General features: G+C 41.7%; 2 protein-coding genes across 4 annotated transcripts in view; both read right to left on the bottom strand.

Annotated features, from left to right (window-relative positions):
- cad (carbamoyl-phosphate synthetase 2, aspartate transcarbamylase, and dihydroorotase) overlaps window positions 1–12,245 on the bottom strand; it is a 39,936-nt gene extending 27,691 nt beyond the window's left edge. For all 3 annotated transcript variants that reach the window (XM_017701021.2, XM_017701022.2, XM_017701023.2), the window contains exons 1-16: window positions 11,792–12,245; window positions 10,925–11,064; window positions 10,683–10,812; window positions 10,335–10,477; window positions 10,083–10,224; window positions 9,663–9,834; window positions 7,961–8,146; window positions 7,598–7,707; window positions 7,048–7,190; window positions 6,618–6,749; window positions 5,523–5,756; window positions 4,888–5,109; window positions 4,606–4,794; window positions 4,055–4,179; window positions 3,439–3,572; window positions 1,343–1,455 (exon numbers count right to left, since the gene is read on the bottom strand). In XM_017701021.2, coding sequence (XP_017556510.1) covers window positions 1,343–1,455; window positions 3,439–3,572; window positions 4,055–4,179; window positions 4,606–4,794; window positions 4,888–5,109; window positions 5,523–5,756; window positions 6,618–6,749; window positions 7,048–7,190; window positions 7,598–7,707; window positions 7,961–8,146; window positions 9,663–9,834; window positions 10,083–10,224; window positions 10,335–10,477; window positions 10,683–10,812; window positions 10,925–11,064; window positions 11,792–11,885 — 2,409 coding nt within the window. In that variant the 5' untranslated portion in view covers window positions 11,886–12,245. The remainder of the gene's footprint in view (window positions 1–1,342; window positions 1,456–3,438; window positions 3,573–4,054; window positions 4,180–4,605; window positions 4,795–4,887; window positions 5,110–5,522; window positions 5,757–6,617; window positions 6,750–7,047; window positions 7,191–7,597; window positions 7,708–7,960; window positions 8,147–9,662; window positions 9,835–10,082; window positions 10,225–10,334; window positions 10,478–10,682; window positions 10,813–10,924; window positions 11,065–11,791) is intronic.
- A 3,568-nt stretch (window positions 12,246–15,813) lies between these two features.
- si:dkey-221h15.4 (uncharacterized protein LOC563950 homolog) lies at window positions 15,814–24,499 on the bottom strand. The gene is made up of 6 exons (XM_017701019.2): window positions 22,984–24,499; window positions 22,001–22,135; window positions 17,942–18,041; window positions 17,701–17,845; window positions 16,512–16,637; window positions 15,814–16,117 (listed from the first exon to the last, which is right to left on the bottom strand). The coding sequence occupies exons 1-6, from the start codon at window positions 23,347–23,349 to the stop codon at window positions 15,952–15,954; spliced, it is 1,038 nt and encodes a 345-aa protein (XP_017556508.1). The 5' UTR covers window positions 23,350–24,499; the 3' UTR covers window positions 15,814–15,951.
- Window positions 24,500–24,501: the final 2 nt, after the last annotated feature.

Genomic DNA, 24,501 nt, shown 5'->3' with positions numbered 1-24,501 from the left:
ACATAATAAACTAATAAACGACGTTGCTCCAGTATATAGGAATAAACTGGTTTGTGCTTTCATCAGATAAGAGCCGTCACAACAGACCAGTATGTCACAAAAGCGCAGGTAATGTGATGTATAGACAGCACAAGCCATGCTGATGGCAACCCATTTGGCCCATTTTGATGTTTTAGTCAAGTTTAAAATGAAAAATGAACACTGCAGTCCCTCAATCACCTCATGCTGTCTAGACTGTTGCAACTGAAGTTGTTCACTTTGTTTTTGAGGCAATTGGCATAAAGGACTGGCTGTTTTTCGGTGTTAGTCTCAGCCTAACATGAACATACAACTCCCTCTCATACCATGTAAGAAGCTCCATCAGCCCATCTGATACTGAAGCAGGAATGACTAATATTTTCCAAATTCCAGCAGCGTCTGACAGTCAGAGGCCTGACTGCATGAAATAAATTATTTATTTATACAATCTGCCACAAAGCACACAGCAAACACAGATAATCATACGCACTACACACAGACTCAAACGCCTACAGCCTAATCCACAATAACAAAATTACAATAGTAACTAAATAATAATAATAATAATAATAATAATAATAATAATAATAAACATATAACAACAACAACAACAATACTAACATATATAAAACAAACAAAAAAAGAACATCAACAGAAATAAAAACGTATTAATAACACAGATTTACACACATACACACTAATGTACAGCAATAACAGCAAAAATAAAATTAGGTACCGATGGATGTAAGGTACCAGTGCATTTAAGGCTGCAGTCTATTGAAGTTAGCAGGGAATTTAAGGCAGCAATGGATTTAAAGTACCAGTGTTTTTAAGGTACTAGAGCTTGAACATATTCTACAGCCACCAGGCTCCATCATGAAGTTTAACTCTCCAATGTGAGCCGACTTTTATTGTAAACAAACTATCGCTTTTTGGTTAAACGCTAATGTGGCAATATATCCATATTGGCAATAACAAGTGCTAATTCTTCAAACCCATGTTTTCTTGCTGATGCAACAAATACCACAATAATAATTTAGGCTAAACATAAATAAATAAAATTTAAATAAATAAGCAAGCCCCACTTTAATCCAGTCACGTGAACATAGCTTCAGGTACATTTGTTTAGTTGACAACCAGTGGGGGGGAAAAAAAAAAAAAAAAAAAAAAAAAAAAATATATCAGGACTGGAAACTGTATTCAGGGTCCAGATCTGAAGACCTTTAAACAACAGCGGTCTGAACAGTTTAAGAGCACAGAGCACATGTGGCCACTTCCTGTGACCCAGATGGATGCAGGTTATTAGTAAGGCAAATGCACCAACCTGCTCAGATAGCGGTTTGATGGTGTGGTCGAAGCCAACACAATTCTCATCCACCATCCTCAGAGCTTTCTGGAAAGCCTCTTCAAAGCTCCGACCAATGGCCATCACTTCGCCTGGGAAAACAGCCCAGTGAACACCAAAGCCAAACCACATCTTCAAGAAAACCGGACACTGTTTAAGATCTGGCTGCACAATCAATTTCAAATCAGGTCCTCGAAGATCCCTGAAAGTCCAGGTCTTTGATGAACGCCAGCTTTCAGGACACCTGAATGAGTCTGATATTTGTGCTAGAGGCTAAGACAGAAACATATCGACTGCCTATGACCAGGATCTACGCAAGTATTGGCTTAACTGTTACAAGGCACTATTATTTGAATCCTGAAATCAGTGTTCAAGTATAATTTCTAGGTAAAAAAAAGGCCAAAAATTCAGTTAAATGATAGTTTTGTTCACACTCGTGATGAGGTATATTATACTTAGAGGTGGTAATCCAGGCCCAAGAAGTAAAAACCCACCTCGGGATTTTGTTCCAAATGCTTGACTTCACCAATTTGCTCAAAGCAGAGCCGGCTTATGGGGAGCCTGGCTGCTTCCCATTTCCCCCAGTTATATCAAAAGCAGGACTGCTGAACAGCAGAGGGTGCTGTCCTCAATGAATGGGAGTGAAGAGAGGAAGACGTCATGTTCTGAGACACATATGCTGTCCTTTAAAGATCAGAGCATGAACTTTGTCTCCTCTGCAGACCAGTGTCTGCTCTGCCATGTTGAACGGTATAAACTCTACAACCCCTGGCAAAAAGTATGGAATCACCAGTATGTCATGGCCTGCAAATAGTCCAGATCTCAACCCAATTGAAAACCTGTGGTGGAAATTGAAAAAAAATGGTCCACAAGAAGGCTCCGACCTGCAAAGCTGATCTGGCAACTGCCATCAAAGAGAGTTGGCACCAAATTGATGATGAGTGACAAACAGTATTCTTCAAGTCCATGCCTCAGAGACTGCAAGCCATTATAAAAGCCAAAGGTGGTGCAACTAAATACTAGTGATGTATTTTAAATGTTTCCTCAGAATTGAGTGATTCCATATTTTTTTCCCCGTGCTTGCTCAATAAAAGTAACGTTTACTTTGTTTCCACAATGTTTTTTTTTTTTTCTATTTCTTTTAGTGTTTCTGAAAGCCAACAAGTTGCACTTTGGAATGACCTTATTATTGCATCATGTTTTTGATCTGAGTTTGTTCTACAGAATAAAATGTCTGAATGAGTGCTCATCCCAGACTGGTGATTCCATACTTTTTGCCAGGGGTTGTATAACACGACGCACACGCAGAACGGACTTAAACTTTCCGATAGGGAATGTAATCAGATAACAGGCGTTTACACGGATATTATTCTTCTATTTAACGGAATATTTACAGGATTACAATAAGACAGAAACTGTATTCTGAATGGTGTTTACATGGACATATTCTATTCAGATTGAGCTATTAGTCGGATTACTAACTTATTTGGTTGGATGTAAACGTGGCTTGTGGTGTTAAAATGCTTTATGCTGTTCAGGAAATTTACATTCTTTTACATTAAAATTGTTTCAGCATTTATAAACTATGATTTTGCTCAAATGCACCATATCAACCCATTCATTTTGGACACTCCCTAGTGTTTGAGAGAACTGGAAGACATTGCAGTTGGAAGAAAATCCTGGGGTTTTAACTTTTTCGCCAAACAAGCTAACTACTCTGATGTTAGCTGAGCCCAGAAACCTGCCACTTCTGAGTAAATACTGCAGTAGAACTTGAGTCCTCACCAGCATCTAACAGGATGGATCATTAGCTTATCTGAAGAACTGGCCTCTGTAACTCAAACACACACAAATGACCCCATTTCTCTTGACCGTTTTCAGTAATAACCCATGTTACCTCTGGATGTTGCTATGGTTTTGAGCAATTCTACTGCTGTCACTTGAAATGGTCAAGCCTAAAGCCCTGCTTACAAAAATATAGTTGACTGTACATCCTTAGTCTGGGAGTCCCTGTGTCCCTGTGGGAGGACTGTGCTGTGAAACACTCTCAGATCCTGTGAAATGAGCAGTCTTACCAACACTCTTCATGGAGCTGCCGATTTTGGTGCTAACTCGGAGGAACTTGCTCAGGTCCCAGCGAGGAACCTTTACCACACAGTAGTCCAGACTGGGCTCAAAGTTGGCCGTGGTGGAGTTGGTCACAGAGTTCCTGTAAGAAAAGCAAGTTCAGTATAGAAACCAACACTGTACGAAACAGATAGACCATGTTCTTCAGACAGAAGAACCTCTCGTCTCTAAAACATTAAAGAATAAAGAATGTTCTTAGCCAATAATGGAAGCTCATGTAAAAATATTTTTCATGTAATTTTGGAAAAAGTTTATTGATCCATTCACTCTTAAATTTTCACAGTGCTAATACAGTAGCCTGTAGATAGATGACACAAACTTGTAGTTGGATTTACTTACTTAATTATGGATGTCTAATATTGGAATTAACAAAAACAAAAAAAAAGTTAAACATTAAAAATGTAAATACTGGTCCACCTGGTGTTGAGGAGGACTCCTGACACACTTTGCACAAACAACACCGGTGTGTCTAAAAACAGCCAGTAAGTGTGATTGGAGGGATCAACATAAAGTTGCTGGAGTGAAGGTTAATGGTTTTGGTGGTTTATCTGCTGCACAACTCACTTTAGAACTGGCAGAGGGATCCCCAGGCCAAGTTTAGCAGCCACATAGGCTAAAGGGTAACCGGTGGCTTTGCTGGCCAGAGCAGAGCTCCGAGAGAGACGAGCGTTCACTTCAATAATGTAGTACTGCAAGAGAAACCATGCATATGATCTGGAACTGCACAAAAACAATCTTTTCACAAGAACCAACATCAGTTCTTAGTATTTCACATTTATACAATTAGGGATGCCTTAAAATGTTTGTTATAATGAATAAAAATGCAAAAATAAATTAAAAAATTTATAAAAATGTTTAGATTTGACCAATACATCAAACTGATATTTGATCACGAGACTCAGACTCTTGGTTGATGCTGGGCTACTGTGCTAAAATGTCATTCATTTTCCTGCATTTGAAACCCTGAAAAAAACCCTTATTTAAAAAAAAAATGTAACATTTCCAAAGTGCTATTCCAGAGAGATCTAGTCAAAGCTTGTATAGCAAATTCCCATTTCAGCGCATCCCTAAATAAAAAAAATATGATCCAAGGACCACAACTCCAGGCAGGTTACCTGCTCGGACTCTGGATTGAGAGCATACTGAATGTTGCACTCCCCCACGACCCCCAGGTGCCGTATAACTTTGATGGCCGTGTTCCTCAGCATGTTGTACTCATAATCGTTCAGTGTCTGACTAGGAGCCACAACGATAGACTCTCCAGTGTGAATTCCAAGTGGGTCTATGTTCTCCATGTTGCAAACCTGGAATCATACAGTTTACATGCAGTGAATTTGGCACAACAGGCATGAGCAACCTTTTCAAACCGGCAGGTCTTCGGCCCAGATGTTTCCTACCGTGACACAGTTGTCATAAGCATCTCGCACTACTTCGTACTCGATTTCCTTCCAGCCCTTAAGCGACTTATCCACCAGGACTTGAGACGTATGAGCAAAGGCTTGTGTGACTAGTGTGATCAATTCTTCTTTGTTGTTGGCGAAACCTGAGCCCAGTCCACCCAGCGCAAACGCTGAGCGGATCAGCACCGGGTAACCGAGCCTCTCAGCAGCAGCCACCGCCTGAGGACAGCAAGAGCAAACACTTTCTTTTAAGAAAGATTTTCTTAAGAAAATCTAAATATACTGTGCTCAATGTTCAATGCTATATTTGTTTTGCATTCTGAGAAAGCCATTTGTTTACACATAAAACAGTACAAGGATTTTCTTTAGGGTCAAGGTATAGAATTCAGACAAATGCAATTTACTGTAATAACTCAAATGATTCGACAGATCTATAATTTTGCACATCTAAGTCCCATGATATACAGAAAGTGTGCACAGTTTATTTAAACATTACTACATTTTACATTCACATATCAAAATATAAAAGCCCCAGGTCCAGTTCAACATCCAACCCCTGTGTCTACAAAGATGAAGCTGAGTGTACAGTGAAAGAGGCGGCTACTGAATGACCACATGGTCAATAAGCTGACCTGCTCAACAGACATGGCGGCCTCACTGGGGGCCACATGCTCGTTTATTTCCTCCATCTTCTCCACAAAGATCTTCCTGTCCTCGGTCATCTCGATGGAGGACACTGGAGTTCCCAGCACCCTCACATTGTACTTCTCCAGCACCCCCTGCTTGGTCAGCTCTACACCGCAGTTCAGAGCAGTCTGACCCCCAAACGTCAGCAGTACGCCATCAGGACGCTCGTTCTTTATCACCTGGAGCAGAACATTAGATCAGGATAAGACCATTTTGACAGTGAGTGTAGCATCAACACCTAATATCAAAACAATCCTACAGCAGGAAAAAACCCTTCAAAGTTTTCAGTGTGTTTAATCCAACAAACTTTCAACTGTAACAGCTTCAGAGAACAAAGCCTATATGCCAAAGAACTCTCACATCCACTCACCCTCGACTTATGGCGTAAACGAAAATGCTATAAAATTACGATGTTTAATAGGTGTTTATACGCCCCCCCTCTCCTGCAGGCTCACTTGAACCCTTGTCGAGAAATCGACTTCCAGTGAGTCAGTGGGGAATCATCTGACTTCTCAGTCATCACAATCAACCAATAAACTCTCTTTCCAACCCTTCACCTAACCAGAGTTTTAGCTTCACACACCTGTTGTCCATTTCAGGTCATCCGTTGTAGTATTTAAGCCTGTTTCAGGAGTTTAGTGTTTAATGTATAATAGGTATCAACAGGAAGTCAGTGGAGCCCTTTAAAACTTTAGCAGTGTTTACATAGTACATTAAAAGAAACAGGGAAATTTGGATACGAGCCCTTTTAATAAAGAACTGAAAGTAGTGAATGTCAGAGTGCTGACATGTTAAAGATGCTGTGGTACTGAAAAAAAAGTAATGAACCCTCGATACTTCACACAAAACCAGTTTTAGAGATGAACACATTCCTTTTCTGAAGCTGCCCATTAAAGAAGCATGGCATCATACAGACACAATGTAAACACTAAATGTTAACCATCACAACCTAGACTGGCATTTTTCATCCAATAATTCCTTTTTTATACAAAATGCTTGATTATTGTTTTTTTTCTTCCATTAAAGCTTGTTTTTCCTACCTGTGTGACATATTCCGGGGTAATGGGCAGGAAGTAGACTTTGTCTGCAAGGCCTTTGGAGGTCTGCACTGTGGCGATGTTGGGGTTGATGAGAATAGTCTGGATATTCTCTTCTTTAAGAGCTTTAATAGCCTGAAGGAAGCAGAAGAAAGATATTGAGTAATAAACATCTTAAGTATGGTAATTCAGCAAAACTGTATACAAAAAACCACAAAGCATCAATCATCTATCACAGATATAATAATAAAGACATTAATCAAGTGACCGTTTGTCTTATATAGCCTCACAGACACGAGGTGAAAAGAAGAACTCATTATGGCTGTATGTGCCGGTCTGGACAGAGCAAAGACCTCCTGTTCTAGTTTTTGTCTCACACGTTTCCAGGTGAGCAGTTTCTGGTGACATAACACTCTTTATTTTAATGACTCACTTGAGATCCAGAGTAATCAAACTCTCCAGCCTGTCCAATGGAGAGCCCTCCAGAGCCCAGAATCAGCACCTTACGGGGCCGAACAAACTCCTCCAGCTTCGGAGAGCCAGGAAAGGAAAGATGCTCTGTCAGCCTCTCTTTCACTAGAGAAGTGAGAGAGGTTAGTCAGAGATTACAAGATTAAAGGCAGTTTGCTTTTTTATTTTAAATTAAGTAGATATGAAACATTATTAAATTAACCTTAACATTGTTAAGAACATTTGGGAAAGTTCTTTGAACTTTTTCAAAAAGTTTTCACCACCCTAACACATCATCACTCAAAGACGAGATGAGTGAGGGAGGCCATTTCAAAAATAAATAAATAATAAAATAAAAAAAAGTGACACTTTGAAAAAACAAACACCTAGGCTGTATTTGTAGACCCAAGCATAATCTACGTGGGATCTTTGTGTGTGAAGTAATTAAAAAGGGGTTCCTCAGGTCCATGTTCACATTCCACTTCAAAATTCTGCGAAAGTATCAAAAGTTTATCCATTTTTAAAAACCTCACCTGACTTGCCAGTTTTTCCCACTTTGGCGTCTCTGACAGTGTCCAGAAAGACGTCAAAAAGGCTAATCAGGTCAGTTGGCCCAGCCATGTGCTCAGGATGGAACTGCACACTGTAAAAACCATAAACACACTCATAACTCAGTTTTCCTCAAAATAATAAACTCTAAAACAGCACACTCTGGAAATCATATCTATACCAGAAACTCAATATACACTGATAACTCAGTTCTTCCCAGATGTAATTAGTTTTGAAAAGAAAAGTACTTGACTATAAAATGAATAAAATGAACACAGGACAAGACTGAGTGAAAAGTATTTAACAGTAACATTAGTAACGCTGTAAAAAGTGAACGGCTGCCACACCTGAAGAGTGGTTTATAGTTGTGCACGATGCCCTCGCTGGTCTGGTCGTTGGCGTTGGTGAAGAGCACGTCCCAGTCCTCTGGGAGGGTCTGGGGATCTACCGCAAAACCGTGATTCTGAGACGTGATGAAACAGCGCCCCGTCCCCTTATGGATGCAGGGCTGGTTATGGCCACGGTTGCCATACCTAAATCACACAGAGCGTTTATTAACAAACACAGCTGAGAACATTAACACACAACACTGGGACTCGGGTTTAGACTGTGCCCTCACTGGATGGGATGGATGGTTTATTTACTTTTTTCCGTTCACTCCCCTACAAACACAAACTGTGCTATGATGTGGACAGCAGTCCAAAAATATTAGGACTGCTGATTACTATGAGGGAGACACATGTGACCCCCTACCCTCCAAGCCTGATAACTAGAACGATGAACTGAGTGGCAAATTAGCTTTAGTCCATGCATCACAATATCTGATTAAGATCAAATTTTTTCCAGCCACTCTGATTTTAACCAGATAACACCTTTTTGCCTAAAAATGAATTCACAATTCTGAAATACTGGGGACAACTACTTATAGTTTAGCCACAATTCTGATGTTGTTCCTTGGAAAAACTTCAAGCTGGACCAGCTATTACTGCATCTTTCATTCACTTACATTCGTGGAAATGGATAAATGTTTAGGCAAACAATGAAACGGTCATTTTCAATGTTCCAAAATGCTGACGACTGGTGACCCACTTCATTACACTTGCGACTAGTGGGGGTGTTGGGGTTGGTGGTTGGACAAGGCTTAACATGCAGACAGAGAATCAGCCCACTTGATAATAGACATAACAAGTACTTGCTCCAATAACAGGACAAAAGCAACGGCTTCTGGTTCAGTTCCTGAACGAACCCACTGACCGTGCAGTTCCACTGTCAGGAATTCCACTGAACTGATGGGAGACTGGCATCTGATCTGGCCTTGAGCATCAGCCAACAAAGGAACTCTCCCAGGATTCTTACAAAAACACAGCAGCCCATCCCAGCAGCTTCTAACGAAACTGCTGTGCTCAGCACAAAATCACATTTTAGCAGCGCTAAATTCTCGCCGCTCCCACAGAAACGCTGACAGGGCACTGAAAGGAACAAGAACACCTCAAAGAGGTACTTGCCTTTGTTCGAATGACCAATCTGATCAACCATGACAGACCTGAGGCAGTGCGGCATGACTACAGAGAGAGTCACCAACATTAAACCAACTAATGATCCGCTCCTACTTATGGACTCAGATTTGTGAGATGGTGCCATGAAGTCCATTAAGGAGAGCACTGAGAACCAAACTCGGAGCCAAACTTTGATGCACTGCAACCAGACACCGTCCTATTGTCAATACAATTACTCTCACAACAAGAACTATGTAGAACACAAGTGCTGGATGATGGTAGAGAAAAAGCAGATCTGCTTAATTGCTGTGGTTAATAATGTAATAGCAGCATTAGGACACACATAGGTCCACTTTTATGGGGCAGGAAAAAGACCCACGCCTTCTAAGAGGCTGCATATGCCCTGACCGAGTTGGTAAATTAGACATTTAAAGATAACAAGCAACCTCCTCTTAAAACATTATCAATAACCAATAGCATTAAAATTCACAAGTCAGACAAAAGGGCAAGTTACGGTCATTAGTGAAGGGAACAGAAAACAATGCAAGCTTACTTCATTTTATAGGTCTTTGCCCCGATGACCAGTGAGAGCAACTGATGGCCCAAGCAGATACCAAACACAGGTTTGGGGTTCTCCGCACACACGACCTTGCGCAGGTTTTCCACGGTCTTCTTGCAATACCGAGGGTCTCCTGGGCCGTTACTGATAAACACTCCGTCAAAGTCTGGAGAAACAAACAAACTGAATGAATCTCGAAACTGATAAAGCCTCAAACAACAACTCTAAATCTGATTTAAAGAACACAGTCATGGCAGAATTCAATCAAACTCTGCTGACAGCGAACCAAAGTTCACAGTGCTTCTTTACATGAGCTCATGTTACTTGGAAGCTTTTTTTTTTTTTTTTTACTAATAATTAACCAAATTATTTGGCTGAACTACCCATATTAGAAATATACAATGTACTGCTCACCATTGACATCCAGAGGGTGATCCCAGGGGACCAAGGTGACCTGTGCGCCTCGCTGGCACAAGCAGCGGATCTGATTGTACTTAATTCCACAGTCTACCGCGACTATCCTCAAATTTCCATCTGGATTGAAAACCCTGGGCTCCTAGGTGGGGGGGGGACACCAAACACACAGATCTTTGGGTTGGGAATCTGGAGCGTGAGATGATTACCACATAAACGATACGCTGCGAGGTAATAATGCTGAAGTCATACTTTCAAGGACACTTCTTTCACCAAGTTCCGACTGTCAGGATCATCAAAGGGTATGTTCTCAGCCGAGGTCCCTTCTACCACAAGCTTCCCCAGCATGGTTCCCTTTTCTCTGATCTTCTTGGTCAAGCAGCGGGTGTCCACTCCTTTTTATAACAGGGATATTCAACAGATGTTCTAAGCAGGTGGCTATACTGCTATACTGTCCACTACAGAGATGGGTTTTCTTTGTTTAATGTCCAATGTTAAAAATGGGGGGGGGGGGCAGATGTATTGAACCCACCCTGTAATCCACACTCAGGGAAATGAGACATTATGGCTATTAAACATTTCAAGGAAATGCAATCTCACCCTCTAGTCCAGGAATGCCTTGCTCTTTGAGCCACTGATCTAGTGATCTGGCCGAGCTCCAGTGGCTGGGATTCTGAGAAAGCTCGCCAACAATGAGGGCGGTGGCGTGGATTCTGCAGGACTCAAACCACTGAAAAGTGAAGTGGGAGGGGGTTAAAGAAAAACTAAATTAACATGCGGCCAGGCAGAATCAAAACAAAGCACTATGTTTTTGCAAGTAAAATAATGAAAAGAAACTGAACCTTGCTGAGCCCAAATTCACCATCCTCATCATCAGGCACACCATAGTTCCCAATTAGCGGGTAAGTTAGAATTAATATCTGGGCCTTATATGAGGGGTCCGTGAGCGCCTCTGGATAGCCCACCATTCCAGTCTGGAAAACTGAGGATAGGAAATTAACATGTTCGGTTATAAATAAGTATCGTTATAGTCTGTATGTGCTTTATCATCACTCTCATCCATTTCAGATCTCACACACACATATATATAAAAAGGTATATACATATTTACACACACACACACGTGCAGTGTCTAGTGATCTCAGCTTTATTTGAAGGCAAGTGGTTTTTTGTGAACTCATGAATGATGGGGGCAGGATCACGTCATTATAACCTACGTCCATCATTATTCCCAACTCTGCTTTGCCTGTTTAAAGCAGAACAATCCATCAGGTACCTGTTCACGCAGGCCACTGAGGGCAACTTTGGACTGGATTACAGGCAAAGTGAACCCTCGATAGGAACCTATCCAAGTCCATGTGTCCCGTGAGGTCATGAGCAGCCGGTTGGCTAACAAAGCTGCTCTTATCAATAGACGCGTGGTTCACCCTCAGGGACCCCGCCGCTACTCAACCCAGTTAACACACAAGTGGCCTGAATTATCAGGCGTCCGTACTGAGGAGCGCAGCGTGAGCGCGCTGGGAGGGAAACGAACACGTCCCTCCGGCGTCATTCAGCGCCAAAGCGCAGGTATGGTTTGTTAAGCTGTCCAGCAAGGCTGCTACTGTTTACACCATAAACGTGAAAACTGAGGCCAAAGCGGATCATAAACGCGATCCAGCGTTTTTGTAAAAAGGTGTCATTTTCGCCAAGTTAAACTCACGACTTACCGACTTCCCCCGATACTGAAGCGCTAGCCCCGAAAAGGTGGCCTCTAAAGGCGGTTCCGTCCTCCAGTACCAGAGAGGCCATCTCCCCCGACATTTTTAGTAAAAGAGAGCGAAACCCAGAAAATCAGTAAAAAATTTTCGCTGTAAACTCGTCGTTCAAGCCGCGACGATGTGGCGCTTATTTCCACCGACGATGGAGCCACGTGGGAACCACGTGGGAGCCGCGCTGCGGGCAGAGGTGCCCGGATGCTGTAGGTGATGCTCCGCAATGTGCTCAGATGTTGTTTTGCGATGGACTTGTTCGGACCTGCTGGCCTTCTCCCCGAGCCTGTTCGTAGAAAGCGGGCTGAGAGGGTCAGTAAGGCGAGTCCACACTGCTCAGCCCGGAACCTCAGCAGTGTGGAGCCCGGCCGCTCCACGGCGGCTCCTTTCATACGGAGCGCGTCGAGGAGGAGGAGCGACAGACAGGCCGGCTCCCTGATCTCACACTGACCTTTCATTCTGCAGAAGAGCTGATGCGTTTCTTTCTCTGAGCTCAGAATCCACAGATACGGCGTATCTGGCGCTTTCGACACTCCGCAGTGTGTTTTGGTTCGTTAAAGGAACAGTTCATCATTTTCCTCAGATTTCTCTTCTAAGACTTTCCTACGGAGCCCTGCTGGTGACATCCTGTATAAATAAAAATAATGCGTGGCCACGACTTAGTAAGGCATGGGAACGAGATGATTTAGTCATGGCCATGATTTAGTAAAGCGTGGGAGCGAGATTGTGGCTTATTAAGTTGTGGCCACGCATTAGGATCTAGTTCCCACGCTTTAATAAGTCATGACCATGACCTAATCATCTCGTTCCCATGCCTTACTAAGTCGTGGCCACGCAGTAGGATCTCGTTCCCATGCCTTACTAAGTCGTGGCCACCAGTGTTGTGCCAGTTCACAGATTTTCTGAACTAGTTCAAGTTCAGTTCATACATGCTCAAAGTGAACAGTTCACGTTCAAAGTTCACAATTTTAATTCTGAACTAGTTCAAAGTTCAGTTCATTTTACTTTTTTCGTGAGATATTTAAATAAATACTTTTTTCACACTACAAGCTAGAAATCACTATACGTTCTTTGAAACTGCTCACTGTAGACATTTGCTCATGACACTGCAATTGTGGGTTTCTTACCAGGTGATGAAACTTGCAGCAGTACAGACAAGGTAGACCAGTTCTATACTTTGATATCTTTCTATACAATGAAATCTACCAGCATTTAATTAAAAAAAGAATATATAATATGAAATATGTATATATTATTTGATATATATGATATTATATATACATATGTGTGTGTATGAAATGAGCAAAACTCTTGAATGAAGGTAATGAAGGCAGAACTCAAAGGCACAAAAAACTTTATTTTTAAGGAAACTGCTGTATCTTTATGGTTGATACAATGATTTTTAAGATGTAACTTTGTGTAAGATGGAACATTATGCAACTTTAGGTAGGTAACTTCAACTTTCATGCAGTATTTGGTGACCTTTTCAATTCAGTGCTGGGGACATGATCTACAGGAACAGGCTGCTGGCAGTGTCATTTGCGTTTGGGGTTGGGTCTTTTTTCCCTTTCCTCCCTTATGACCCTCGAGGGCGTGCATATATGCATTCACACTGGATGGATGTTTTAACTCAATGTGCCGTTTCAAATTTGAGAAGGACGTTGTTGATGTCCTAACTTTGCTGCGCAGGTTGACATATCTTACACAGAAAGGCTTTTTGCCGTCGGGGTCTTGGTTTGCAAGAGTGTAAAATAGTTTTAAACGTTCATAAGGAGAATCGGTGTCTGTCTCCGTGCCATCACTTCCACTAGCCTTTTTTTTTATTGCAGCGCTCTCTCTCTCTCTCTCTCTCTCTCTCTCTCTCTCTCTCTCTCTCTCTCTCTCTCGCGCGCGCTCCTCCAGCCCTACCGCGTTGCTATGCCTACCCCGCTCTGCCGCAATTCATCACGGGTAACGTCGTGCGGAAGCCCGTATGTTATTAACTAGCCAGTATGTTAACTATTCTCAGCCGGACACTACGTTGCCCGCAATGCATTGCGCACACAATGTCGAAACCATTCTTGTCTGGTGATGCATGATTTAAGTGGCACCAGCGAGAAGACAGGAGGGAGGAACTTTCTCTCGTTGCGTTTCAAAAGAGGAAACAGATGTCACTCAGTTTTCAATGGAAAACAAATTCCAACGTTCATTTACAGTGATGTCTGCCGTTCATCACACATAATGTGAACTAATTCACGTTTAAGTTCTTTATTTAAAAATGTGTTGCGTTCAGTTCAACGTTCACGAAAAAATGAGCGTGTTCAATGAACGCGTTCTTTTGAACTCGTTCACGCACAACACTGGTGGCCACGCATTATTTTTATTTATACAGGATGTCACCAGAGACGGCTCCGTACTTTCCAAAAAAGCTTGGTGCTTTTTTGGGATAAGCCTGCGATTCCTATGTAAGAAACAGCGTCAGATTGACCTCCCATGACTTCTAGGGGGCAAACAGTGCAGCTAGTTTCATGCTCAGAAACAGGCCTGAACCATAGACCTGAAAACAGCTTAACACCGCCCCCTCTGGCTACTCTGCGAAGGTACAAATATTGGTCAGATGTTTGAGTAAAAGTCCTTTGTGTTACAGAAGTACTGAGTTGTTGCAGCTCTGCTCTATTATTATAATACCTGCCCTAACTGCATCAGCTCACGTGCACTTTTAAATTTGACACTTCCACTAATTATTTTTGTGCATTTACTGAGGTTGAAACATTCATGGAGCACTTGTATTCAATACTTAACCAAGTACATAAGTTTTATACTTTTTTACCCACTCAAATTATGAATTACTATTTAAGCATAATGTCACTGTCCAAAAAAATAAAAACATCCAAAATAATGTATCTCCACATTTGGCAATTTTTATTTTTGTACATCATTTAAACACAGGAGCTGTCCTTTACATTGTCTGAATCCTTTATATATATACAAGCACTGTATTTCCAAAAGTATTCAGTCACCTATCCAAATCATTGAATTCAAGTGTTCCAATCACTTCAATGGCCACATGTGTATAAAACCAAGCCCCAAGGCATGCAGACTGCTTCTACAAACATTACTGAAAGAATGGGTCACTCTCAGGAGCTCAGTGAATTTCAGCTTCATGGAATGGGTTTCCATGGCCGAGCAGCTGCATCCAAGCTTTACATCACCAAGCGCGTTGCAAAGCGTGGAATGCAGTGGTGTAAAGCACTGCCACTGGACTCTAGAGCAGTGGAGATTTCTCTGGAGTGACCAATCACGCTTCTCCGTTTGCCAATCTGATGGATGACTCTGGGTTTGGTGGCTGCCAGGAGAACGGTACTTGTCTGACTGCATTGTGCCACGTGTAAAGTTTGGTGGAGGGGGGATTATGGTGTAGGGTTGTTTTTCAGGAGTTGGGCTTGGCCCCTTAGTTCCAGTGAAAGGAACTCTTAATGCTTCAGCACCAAGAGATTTTGGACTATTTCATGCTCCCAACTTTGTGGGAACAGTTTGGGGACGGTCCCTTCCTGTTCCAACATGACTGTGCACCAGTGCACAAAGCAGGTCCATAAAGACATGGATGAGCCAGTTTGGTGTGGAAGAACTTGACTGGCCTGCACCTCAACCCAATAGAACACCTTTGGGATGAATTAGAGCAAAGACTGTGAGCCAGGCCTTCTCGTCCAACATTAGTGTCTGACCTCACAAATGCGTTTCTGGAAGAACGGTCAAAAATTCCCATAAACACACTCCTAACCCTTGTGGAAAGCCTTACCAGAAGAGTTGAAGCTGTTATAGCTGCAAAGGGTGGGCCAACATCATATTAAACCCTATGGATCAAGAATGGGATGTCGCTCAATTTCATATGCGTGTGAAGGCAGGCGGCTGAATACTTTTGGAAATACACACACACACACACACACACATATATATATATATATATATATATATATATATATATCTCATGACGAATGGACCAATACAATTTTTATTTTCCATTCCATTTAACTTCCATTAAAAGTAAAGAAGGTCTTTGAAGAACTTCTGTTTTGGGCATTATCAACAAGTTAAGGTGTGTACAGTTTTAACTGTGATCACTCCCAGTCATAATATATTTAGTCGTAATATATGATGCTTTGTGGTTCACTGCTGCTGTCGCTTCTCTGGCATAGAGGCTTTTTGTAGGTCACTGTGGGTACAGGAACCCCATGGAAGTGATCCATCAGATCCAGCCCTCCAAAGAAGTTGATGAAGATAATGCCCAGTTTGGCTGGCACGAAACTGAGAGAGGGACAGAGATAAAAAAACCCAATTTACACAAGTTAAACCTGTACATTGACACAGCCAATGTTTTCTAATCAGAAATGTGATTTTAGGACAACGAGACAGATTAGGTTGGTGACCTGGATGCAGATTTGGTACTTTATTAACACTTTCGATTGGCTGGTCCTTTGATGACTAATCAATATCCACTCATCAATAATTAATCTATTCACTTGTCAAGGTAATGTGCGTGATGTTAGTGCTAGTGTCTTTCACTGCTGATGTCAACATACATACTTATACATATTTATAAACTGGACCCCATAATTGTGAATCGTAGTTCCTGAGAATTCACCATCATACTTATCAAACAGCATGAACCTTCTCAATGCTTGAGCATGTGAATGTTTACCTCTTCAGCACCATCAAGAAATACAAACTTCCAGGAAGCGCTAAGTACATCTTCTCCCTCAAAACTGCATCCACTATCGTCTCTGCAGCTTCTCTCTGATCCATTATCGGAAGCAAGGATGGCCACCTAATAGCGAATAAAAGGAGAGTGGATTATTTCAGGCCTTCAGTTACAGTTATCTGAACATAGGGTGGAGGTCATTATAGGCCAGTGGTGGGAAACTTGACAGGTCAGTGATTTTCTTGTTCAAGCACAGCTGATTAATTTCTATTAACGGGGAATTACACAGGTAATTACACTGGTTTGATGTGAAATTCATAGAGTGCTAGGAACCAGACGTCTGAAGTGTTTAATGACACTTTGGTCTAAAATATATTCTTTTTTTTGGCAGAGAGAAGCAGGCATTCGAAAAAAATGACCCCCAAAGGAACCTTGTTCCAGATTTGATCATCTTCAACATTTCATATAAAACTCAGAAGACCAGGCGTTTTTGTTTTGGACAGTAAATGAAATGGCTTGCATTGTAGATGGTGTGACCCCTGGTTCCCATCACCACCACAGTAAAGAAGTTTGTGTCAGTATGTTTCTCTGTAATGAATCATTTGACATTAAACGAGTAAACGACCGCCCACCTGTCTGGCCAGACACTGAAGGACGACTGACTGTTGAGCTCTCCTGCTACCCGCTTCAGACCAGCTGCCCACGCCCCAGCTACCACCACCTGCCTTGGACTAGCTGCCCACCCTACACTGAAGTTTTCATGGACTCCTAGCTATTTCTACTACTAATACTACTGCTATTAGATATGCGATATTAGTAGTATAATAACTATGTAGGTAGCTTGAAAAGAGGAGGATGGGTCCCCCCTTGTAAGCCTTGGTTCCTCCCAAGGTTTCTTCCTCAGCTCTGAGGGAGTTTCTCCTTGCCACTGTCGCCCCTGGCTTGCTCACCTGGGAGGGTTTACATTGATGTTAAAACTTTGTCTTTACTGTAATTCTGTGAAGCTGCTTAGTGACAACATCAGTTGTAAAAAGCACTACAAATACATTTGACTTGACATTAAACCTTTTTGAATGGTTTTGTGTACATCTCAATGGATTAATCATGCAGAAATGATGCAGGAATTTTGAAAAATTGAGGGAATTTGCGTTTAAATAGATCCAGCTTGCTGACAGATGTAATAACTTACTTTGTTCGGCATCCTTGGAACATTCCTGTGTTGATAAGATAGGGACACACAATGGTTGTTTTGATTCCTTCCTTCTTAAGAACAAGCAGCTCCAGAGCGATGGATTCAGCAAATCCAATGGCTGCGGATTTACTTGCACAATAGTCTGTAGACACAACACACATCAGCAGTCCTTTTACTGCTGCATAACACTTTGACTTAAATACTCAGGAAGCTGTGACCTGTTTGCTCTTCAGACTACCTGCAAGGCCGTTCAGGGCAAACAGTCCTCCATGAGAAGATACACAGACCAAGTGTCCATGGTTCCGCTGTAACATCGCGGGGAGAAATGCCTTGTAAGTCTGTAAAGGTAAAATGATTTGTTTAAATGGAGGGGCTGATGACTTATTTGCTGAACAACTACGCTAAAAGACGTCTAACATCAATGATCGCCATTAGGCTTTACATTTACCGAGTGATACCGTAAAACTGTATTATGATCTGTAATAACATTCGTATTGAACCTAGTGTGGGAATGTATGGCACCGTTAGCTTGTGGTCAGTAACATTATCATTGTGGTGGTAATTTGGTGACCAAAAACTACTTGTAATGCAAAGGTTTCTGTATTAAACAATGTTATATTATGATGTCTTCATTATAATAAGACAAAAATCAGAAACTAGGAAATTAGGAAACCATGAGGCAGTTCACCAGCTTGTAAATTGATGAAGTCGGGATTCTAGATGATGTGCTTCTATGACATCACTGTGGTTTCTAACTGGATATGCAGGATTTGAATGAAATAATGATGTACGTGAACAGTGAATGCACAGTGGTCACTTTGTTTAAACGTAAATTTTTGGGAGAGTCTGTGCAACATAAATGATGAACTAACCTAACTTTGTGTAAATAGAGCACAATATAGAAATATGACTACATATGCAGTCGTGACTGACGCGTCTTTTTTCTGAATTTATACAAACACCAGTTCATTTTATAGTAAATTAATTTGGGCTGGTTTATGTTTTGTGACCTACAGAGACCTACAGATCAATATAGTAAAGGAACTCATTTGTGATCCTGAGTTTAAAGCCTATTTTTATTGAACTTATAAGTTAATTCATCTTTTTGTACTTTTACTTTATACTTTAAGTACATTTGAAGGCAAATACTTTAGTACTTTTACTCAAGTGGCGGTCTAAAGGGAGGAACTTCTACTTTTACTGGAGTAATATTTCATCTTGGGTGTCTCTACTTTAACTCAAGTACATGGTTTGTGTTCTTTGTCCAACGCTTATGTTTTTAATGTTTTTGATCATATATTAATGTTTCATTTCGCTTATTTTGAGAGACTCTCTAGACAGACGCCAGCGAACTAGTCAACCTAGCATCCTTGCTAGGTCTGCTTCCATGGTAACAGGTACAAAAGGTAGATTAAATAAACAATGAGAGGGATTTATTGTGAAGTGGTATTTAAAGTTGTATTATATTAATATTCAAATCAACATGGTTTTTGTAACTGTAGGTGACCTTGACACGTTAGCATGGCATGAAGTGGCTGATAGCATTAGGTGTTAACTGGCGTGATGGTCAGCAAGAGAGCTGCTCCTCAGTAGGAACGTCTTGCTTATAAACATCTGCTTTACTTAGCAGTTCAGTTACAAATGTATAGAAACTCTAAAGCAGAGAATTTGATCATGGCTGAAATCAAAGTTCTTTTTATTTCTTTCTCATTAGACTTTCAAGTTTACATGTCGTGTAATGAGACTCAAATACTGTTTAATACAGTCTGGACGACAGTAAAATTGTGTGAATTTAACTTGTTTTATCCTTTAATACATTTACAGTCTGAGTAACTGCTGTGATACAGAAAGAACTATTAATTCTTCAGAAATACAGAAATGTGATGTATAAGAATAAATTCTACAAGCACTTCTAATTTAAACCTTATTGAACATGATGGGGAAACATCCATTATAATATAATTTTTACACTGGATTTATGTATTTAAACTGAATGGAAGATTGACATGTGATTAAAATGCACTAGTTTTAAGTTTTGGGCTTTAGTATGTTTGAGTGTTTGCCCTGATGCAGTTAGGAGAAATCAAGTGGTTCACTCAGTGGCCATGTCTGCAACGCCGCCCAGCAGTTATTTCGAGCCATACAAGACCGGACTTCTGTCTCTTTGAACAGAGAGAGACCAGAGCACTCGAAGCTGAAGGTGAATTAGGGTCTAAAAAGCATGTTTGAAATTACACAAAAAATCGAAAAAAAAAAAGAAATAGTTTGGAAAGTTTGGCTCAATAAAAAATTGTGATTTTTTTTTTTATTGTTCTGGCTACTGCACTCGCGGTCATCTCTGCAACGAGGTGGGAGTTTTTCCACAGTATGGTCAACTCTTCTCCGCTCACGGCCAAACCAGCCAGTGAAGGGCAGGACTTTCCCATTCATATTTCACTGCAGTGACCGGCACTGAAACACACACACAAAGTTCTAAGCCTCTTATCCTGGATGCTGCCCATCCAGCACTCACTCTAGAACAAGTATATTTTGCATATGTTTGTGTTCCGCTGCAAGTGTCTGTTTGCTAATGTAAGCTAACTTAAGCTTAGATAAACTCCAGTAAAACACAGGAGCTTCCTGTGAGTTTAGTGTTCAGCATGAACAAAATATTACATTTTGTTCATAAAATGTTCATTTTTCTTGGAAAAGGCACAAGCTAACATAGCTAAACACTAACAGTTAGGTGTGAGCTTGCTGAATTTTGCAGTGTGTTGCTGCCACTGAAGCGCATCTCTAATGCAGGTACTATATTTCCAAAAGTATTCGGTTGGCTGCCTTCACACACATATGAAGTTGAGCGACATCCCATTCTTAAAGTATAGGTATTACGGCATGGGCTCGTCCACACCCCACAACATAAGAAGAGGGACACAACACGAAAGGTTGAGTTTAAACCAAAGAATACTTTTATCCAAAAATGTCTAGGGTATGAATGCAGTGTTAGTCGTGAACGAGTGGACGTATGTTTGTGTCAGTAGATGATATATGTAGAGGCAAAAGAAAAGAAGAAAGCGAGAAGGGAGGGGGGGGGAAAGACGGATAAATCAAAAAGCCTGAAAAAAAAAAGAATAAACCGTGCCTACACAAAGAAAGAAGGTGCCTCTGGGAGGAACAGATCCACCACCTTTTAAGCTATACCTCTTACCAGGTGCCCTCAATGATCTAATTAGACTAATCAGGCCTAGCTCCGCCCGTGCACTGGCAAACTAGTACCTGAAGGGAGCACAGGGGGTCGTCACAATAGGGTTTAATATGACATTCCCCACAAAGTTGGGAGCATGAAATTGTCCAAAATCTCTTGGTGCTGAAGCATTAAGAGTTCCTTTCACTGGAACTAAGGGGCCGAGCCCAACTCCTGAAAAACAGCCCCACACCATAATCCCCCCTTCACCTAACTTTACACTCGGCACAATGCAGTCAGACAAGTACCGTTCTCCTGGCAACCGCCAAACCCAGACTCGTCCATTGGATTTCCAGACAGAGAAGCGTGACTGGTCACTCCAGAGAACACATCTCCACTGCTCTAGAGTCCAGTGGCAGTGCTTTACACCACTGTATGCTTTGCATTGCGCTTGGTGATGTAAAGCTTGGATGCAGCTGCTCGGCCATGGAAACCCATTCCATGAAACTCTATGTTGTTCTTGAGCTGATCTGAAGACCACATGAAGTCTGGAGGTCTGTAGTGATTGACTCTGCAGAAAGTTGGCGACCTCTGCACACTATGCGCCTCAGCATCCGCTGACCCCGCTCTGTCATTTTACGTAGCCTACCACTTCGTGGCTGAGTTGCTGTCATTCCCAATCGCTTCCACTTTGTTATAATACCACTGACAGTGGAATATTTAGTAGTGAGGAAATTTCACGACTGGACTTGTTGCACAGGTGGCGTCCGATCATGGTACCACGCTGGAATTCACTGAGCTCCTGAGAGCGACCCATTCTTTCACTAATGTTTGTAGAAGCAGTCTGCAGGCCTAGGGGGCTTGGGTTTATACACCTGTGGTCATGGAAGTGATTGTAACACCTGAATTCAATTATTTGGATGGGTGAGTGAAAATCTTTGGAAACATAATGTACCTTATCACTAACCCTGTATCACTAAGTTTCCTTCAAAGGCACTGACTTATGAGGCAGCTACCTACAGTTTCTTTGAGTTCTTTGAACGGACTTCACGCTGTGAATAAAACACAAAGTTATTTTTGAACACAACAGCTTTTAAAACTAAAGACCAGGATTTGAAACATGAGGTAATTCACCCAAAAGTGGGCGGCAGTGTTGACTCTCAGTGTTCTGTCCACCAGGTTGTCAGGAGCATCTATGAAAGTGTATTGTCCAGTCACCACACCGGCGTTGTTCACGAGTATGGACACATCCCCCACTTCTTTCTTCACCTGTTGAAACATCTTATTACCTCATTTGCATGTAGCAACACAAGATTTTCCCAAGGTTTTGTAAGAGGATCTTCAGAGGTGGGTTGAGTGGGCCTTAAAATATGGTTAATTTATTTAAATAATGATCCACCAAATACCTTCACTTAAAAGGGTAAGAAAGGTCACGACCGAAGCACTGGGATACCTACGGAGCCCTGCTGGTGACATCTGGCATAAATCTAAATAATGTTTGGCCATGCCATATTAATGTGTGGGAACAAGATCCTAATGCTTTGCCATGACTCAGTAAGGCATGGGACCGGGATAATTATGAACGAGATAATAAAGTTGTGGGAAAGAATTTATAAGGTGTGGGAATGAGATCATGCCTTATTAAGCTGTGGTCAAGGCTTAATTATCTCACTCCATTAGGATCTCGTTCCCATGCCTTGTAAAGTCTTTTGCACAACTTCGTTATCTCATTCCCATGCCTTACTAAGTCGTGACCACGCGTTGTTTTATTTATACTGGATGTCACCAGCTGGGTCTGTAGTTATCGACAGAACTGTAGTTGAACTTTTTAGCAAATCCAAAATTTCTCTCCATACAAACCACTCTTTGCTTACATCTTAAAACCTGATTTATACAGCAGCATTCAGATGTTGCCACTAACAGAGCAGAATAAAATTACACAAGAAAGAAAGAAAGTGTTAATGATAAAAAATTAAATATTTGAAGTATAGTCATCTGAAAATTCCCAGTGAAACTTGAAAAACAGCAGCATTTCACTAAAGCATCTCTGACTGGCTACACAGTCACTGCCCACGCCTCCTCTTAAGACTCAGAGCTTTGAATTAGTGAATATCTACCACTTCAGCGACTCTGTAGACCTCCATCCTGCGGCTGCAGTCACAAACGTAGGCATAAACACGCACGTCCAGGCTTTGCCGCAGCTCTTTAGCTGTCCTGTCCAGCGCCTCCCAGTTCACATCCCACAGAACTAAGGTGGCCCCCAGTAGTCCCAGTTCCTTCGCTATGTGTTTCCCAAGTCCGTTCGCTGCCCCGGTCACAAGCACGACCTCTCCCTCCACATCTTTCCTGGGGTGCAGAACGAAGAATCGCACAAAGGCCTCAAGAAAATAGAACACTGCCCCAAACAGGAGCCCAAACACCTCTTTAACAAACCGCAGACTGACCAGCATGTGTTCTAAGACCCAAATGACCCGGAAGGACATGGCACGGACCTTTTCTGACCTTTCATTCACAGATATGTCCCGCTACCAGACGATACCACACAACTGCTTCTTCTCTAGTTATGAATCCGCTGTAGTCCAGCTCTGTGTCCTGCTGTCCTCATTGTGCTGGACTGTGAGGTGTGTGGTTTATTTTGGGCCTCCGATTATGTATATATCTGACCTCTCACCCAGAGGCAGACTTACAGAAGGCAGCTGAGACCAGGAGTGGGGAACTCGGGGCCTGGAGGGCAAAATTCCTTTTTTTCCTTTTCCTTATGATTTTCCTCACCAACCAAATTTGTTTCAAATGCTTCGTTAAAGGGGAAGTCCACCAAATTTTCAAAACTGTGCCATTAAAAAGTTTAGATGTAAACAAAGGCATTCAGAGTCATTTGATGTTAGTCATTATTTTGCAGTGGTGGTAACAGGATCTGATCTGCTACCTGTTCAGTTAATATATTGTAATTTTAATGGTTTATTGATTTAACGGTTTATTGGTACCTTATTATTTTATTATAACATTTGATTTATTTTTACCACCCAACTTCCCAATCCCTGATTTCTGTATTGCTCAGCTGCATTGATTGATCGATTGATTGTTTTACTATTTTAAAAAGCCACTCATGGCAGAGAGGTACATGTTGTGATTTCAAACAGTCTCTGAAGAAAACGTTTTTCTACGGAGACCCGCTGGTGCCATCCTGTATAAATGAAAAAAATAAGTAGCCACAACTAAGTAAGGCGTAGGAACGAGATCCTAATGCGTGACCATGACTTAGTAAGCGGCGCCTTAACTTAATCATCTAATTTCCACGTCTTACTAAGTCGTTCCCACGCGTTAATAAGGCGTGGCCACGCATTATTTTTTATTTATATAGGATGTCACCAGCGGGGCTCCGTATTTTTCCAGGTTTACCACTATTTTATATTTATCAACATTCCACATAAACCCCACAGACGCGTGTAGGTTCTGGTTGTCTGTCAGTGGGCCGGTTTTTAACCCCCGTTATCTGCTAGATGTAGTTTGGAACGTTGGACCAGCGGAACCACCGAACTGTGTTAGACTCCGAGGCTCGCTGCTCTGACCCGCCCGTTATTCTGGCTCTACTCCCCGCGCCAGCGTGAAGAGCCGAGCTGTTTATATGCGCGAGC

Source organism: Pygocentrus nattereri, chromosome 4, assembly GCF_015220715.1.
Source record: "Pygocentrus nattereri isolate fPygNat1 chromosome 4, fPygNat1.pri, whole genome shotgun sequence".
Classification (NCBI taxonomy): Eukaryota; Metazoa; Chordata; class Actinopteri; order Characiformes; family Serrasalmidae; genus Pygocentrus; species Pygocentrus nattereri.
The sequence above is the reverse complement of the archived record's forward strand: the minus strand, read 5'-3'. Positions and strand labels throughout refer to the sequence as shown.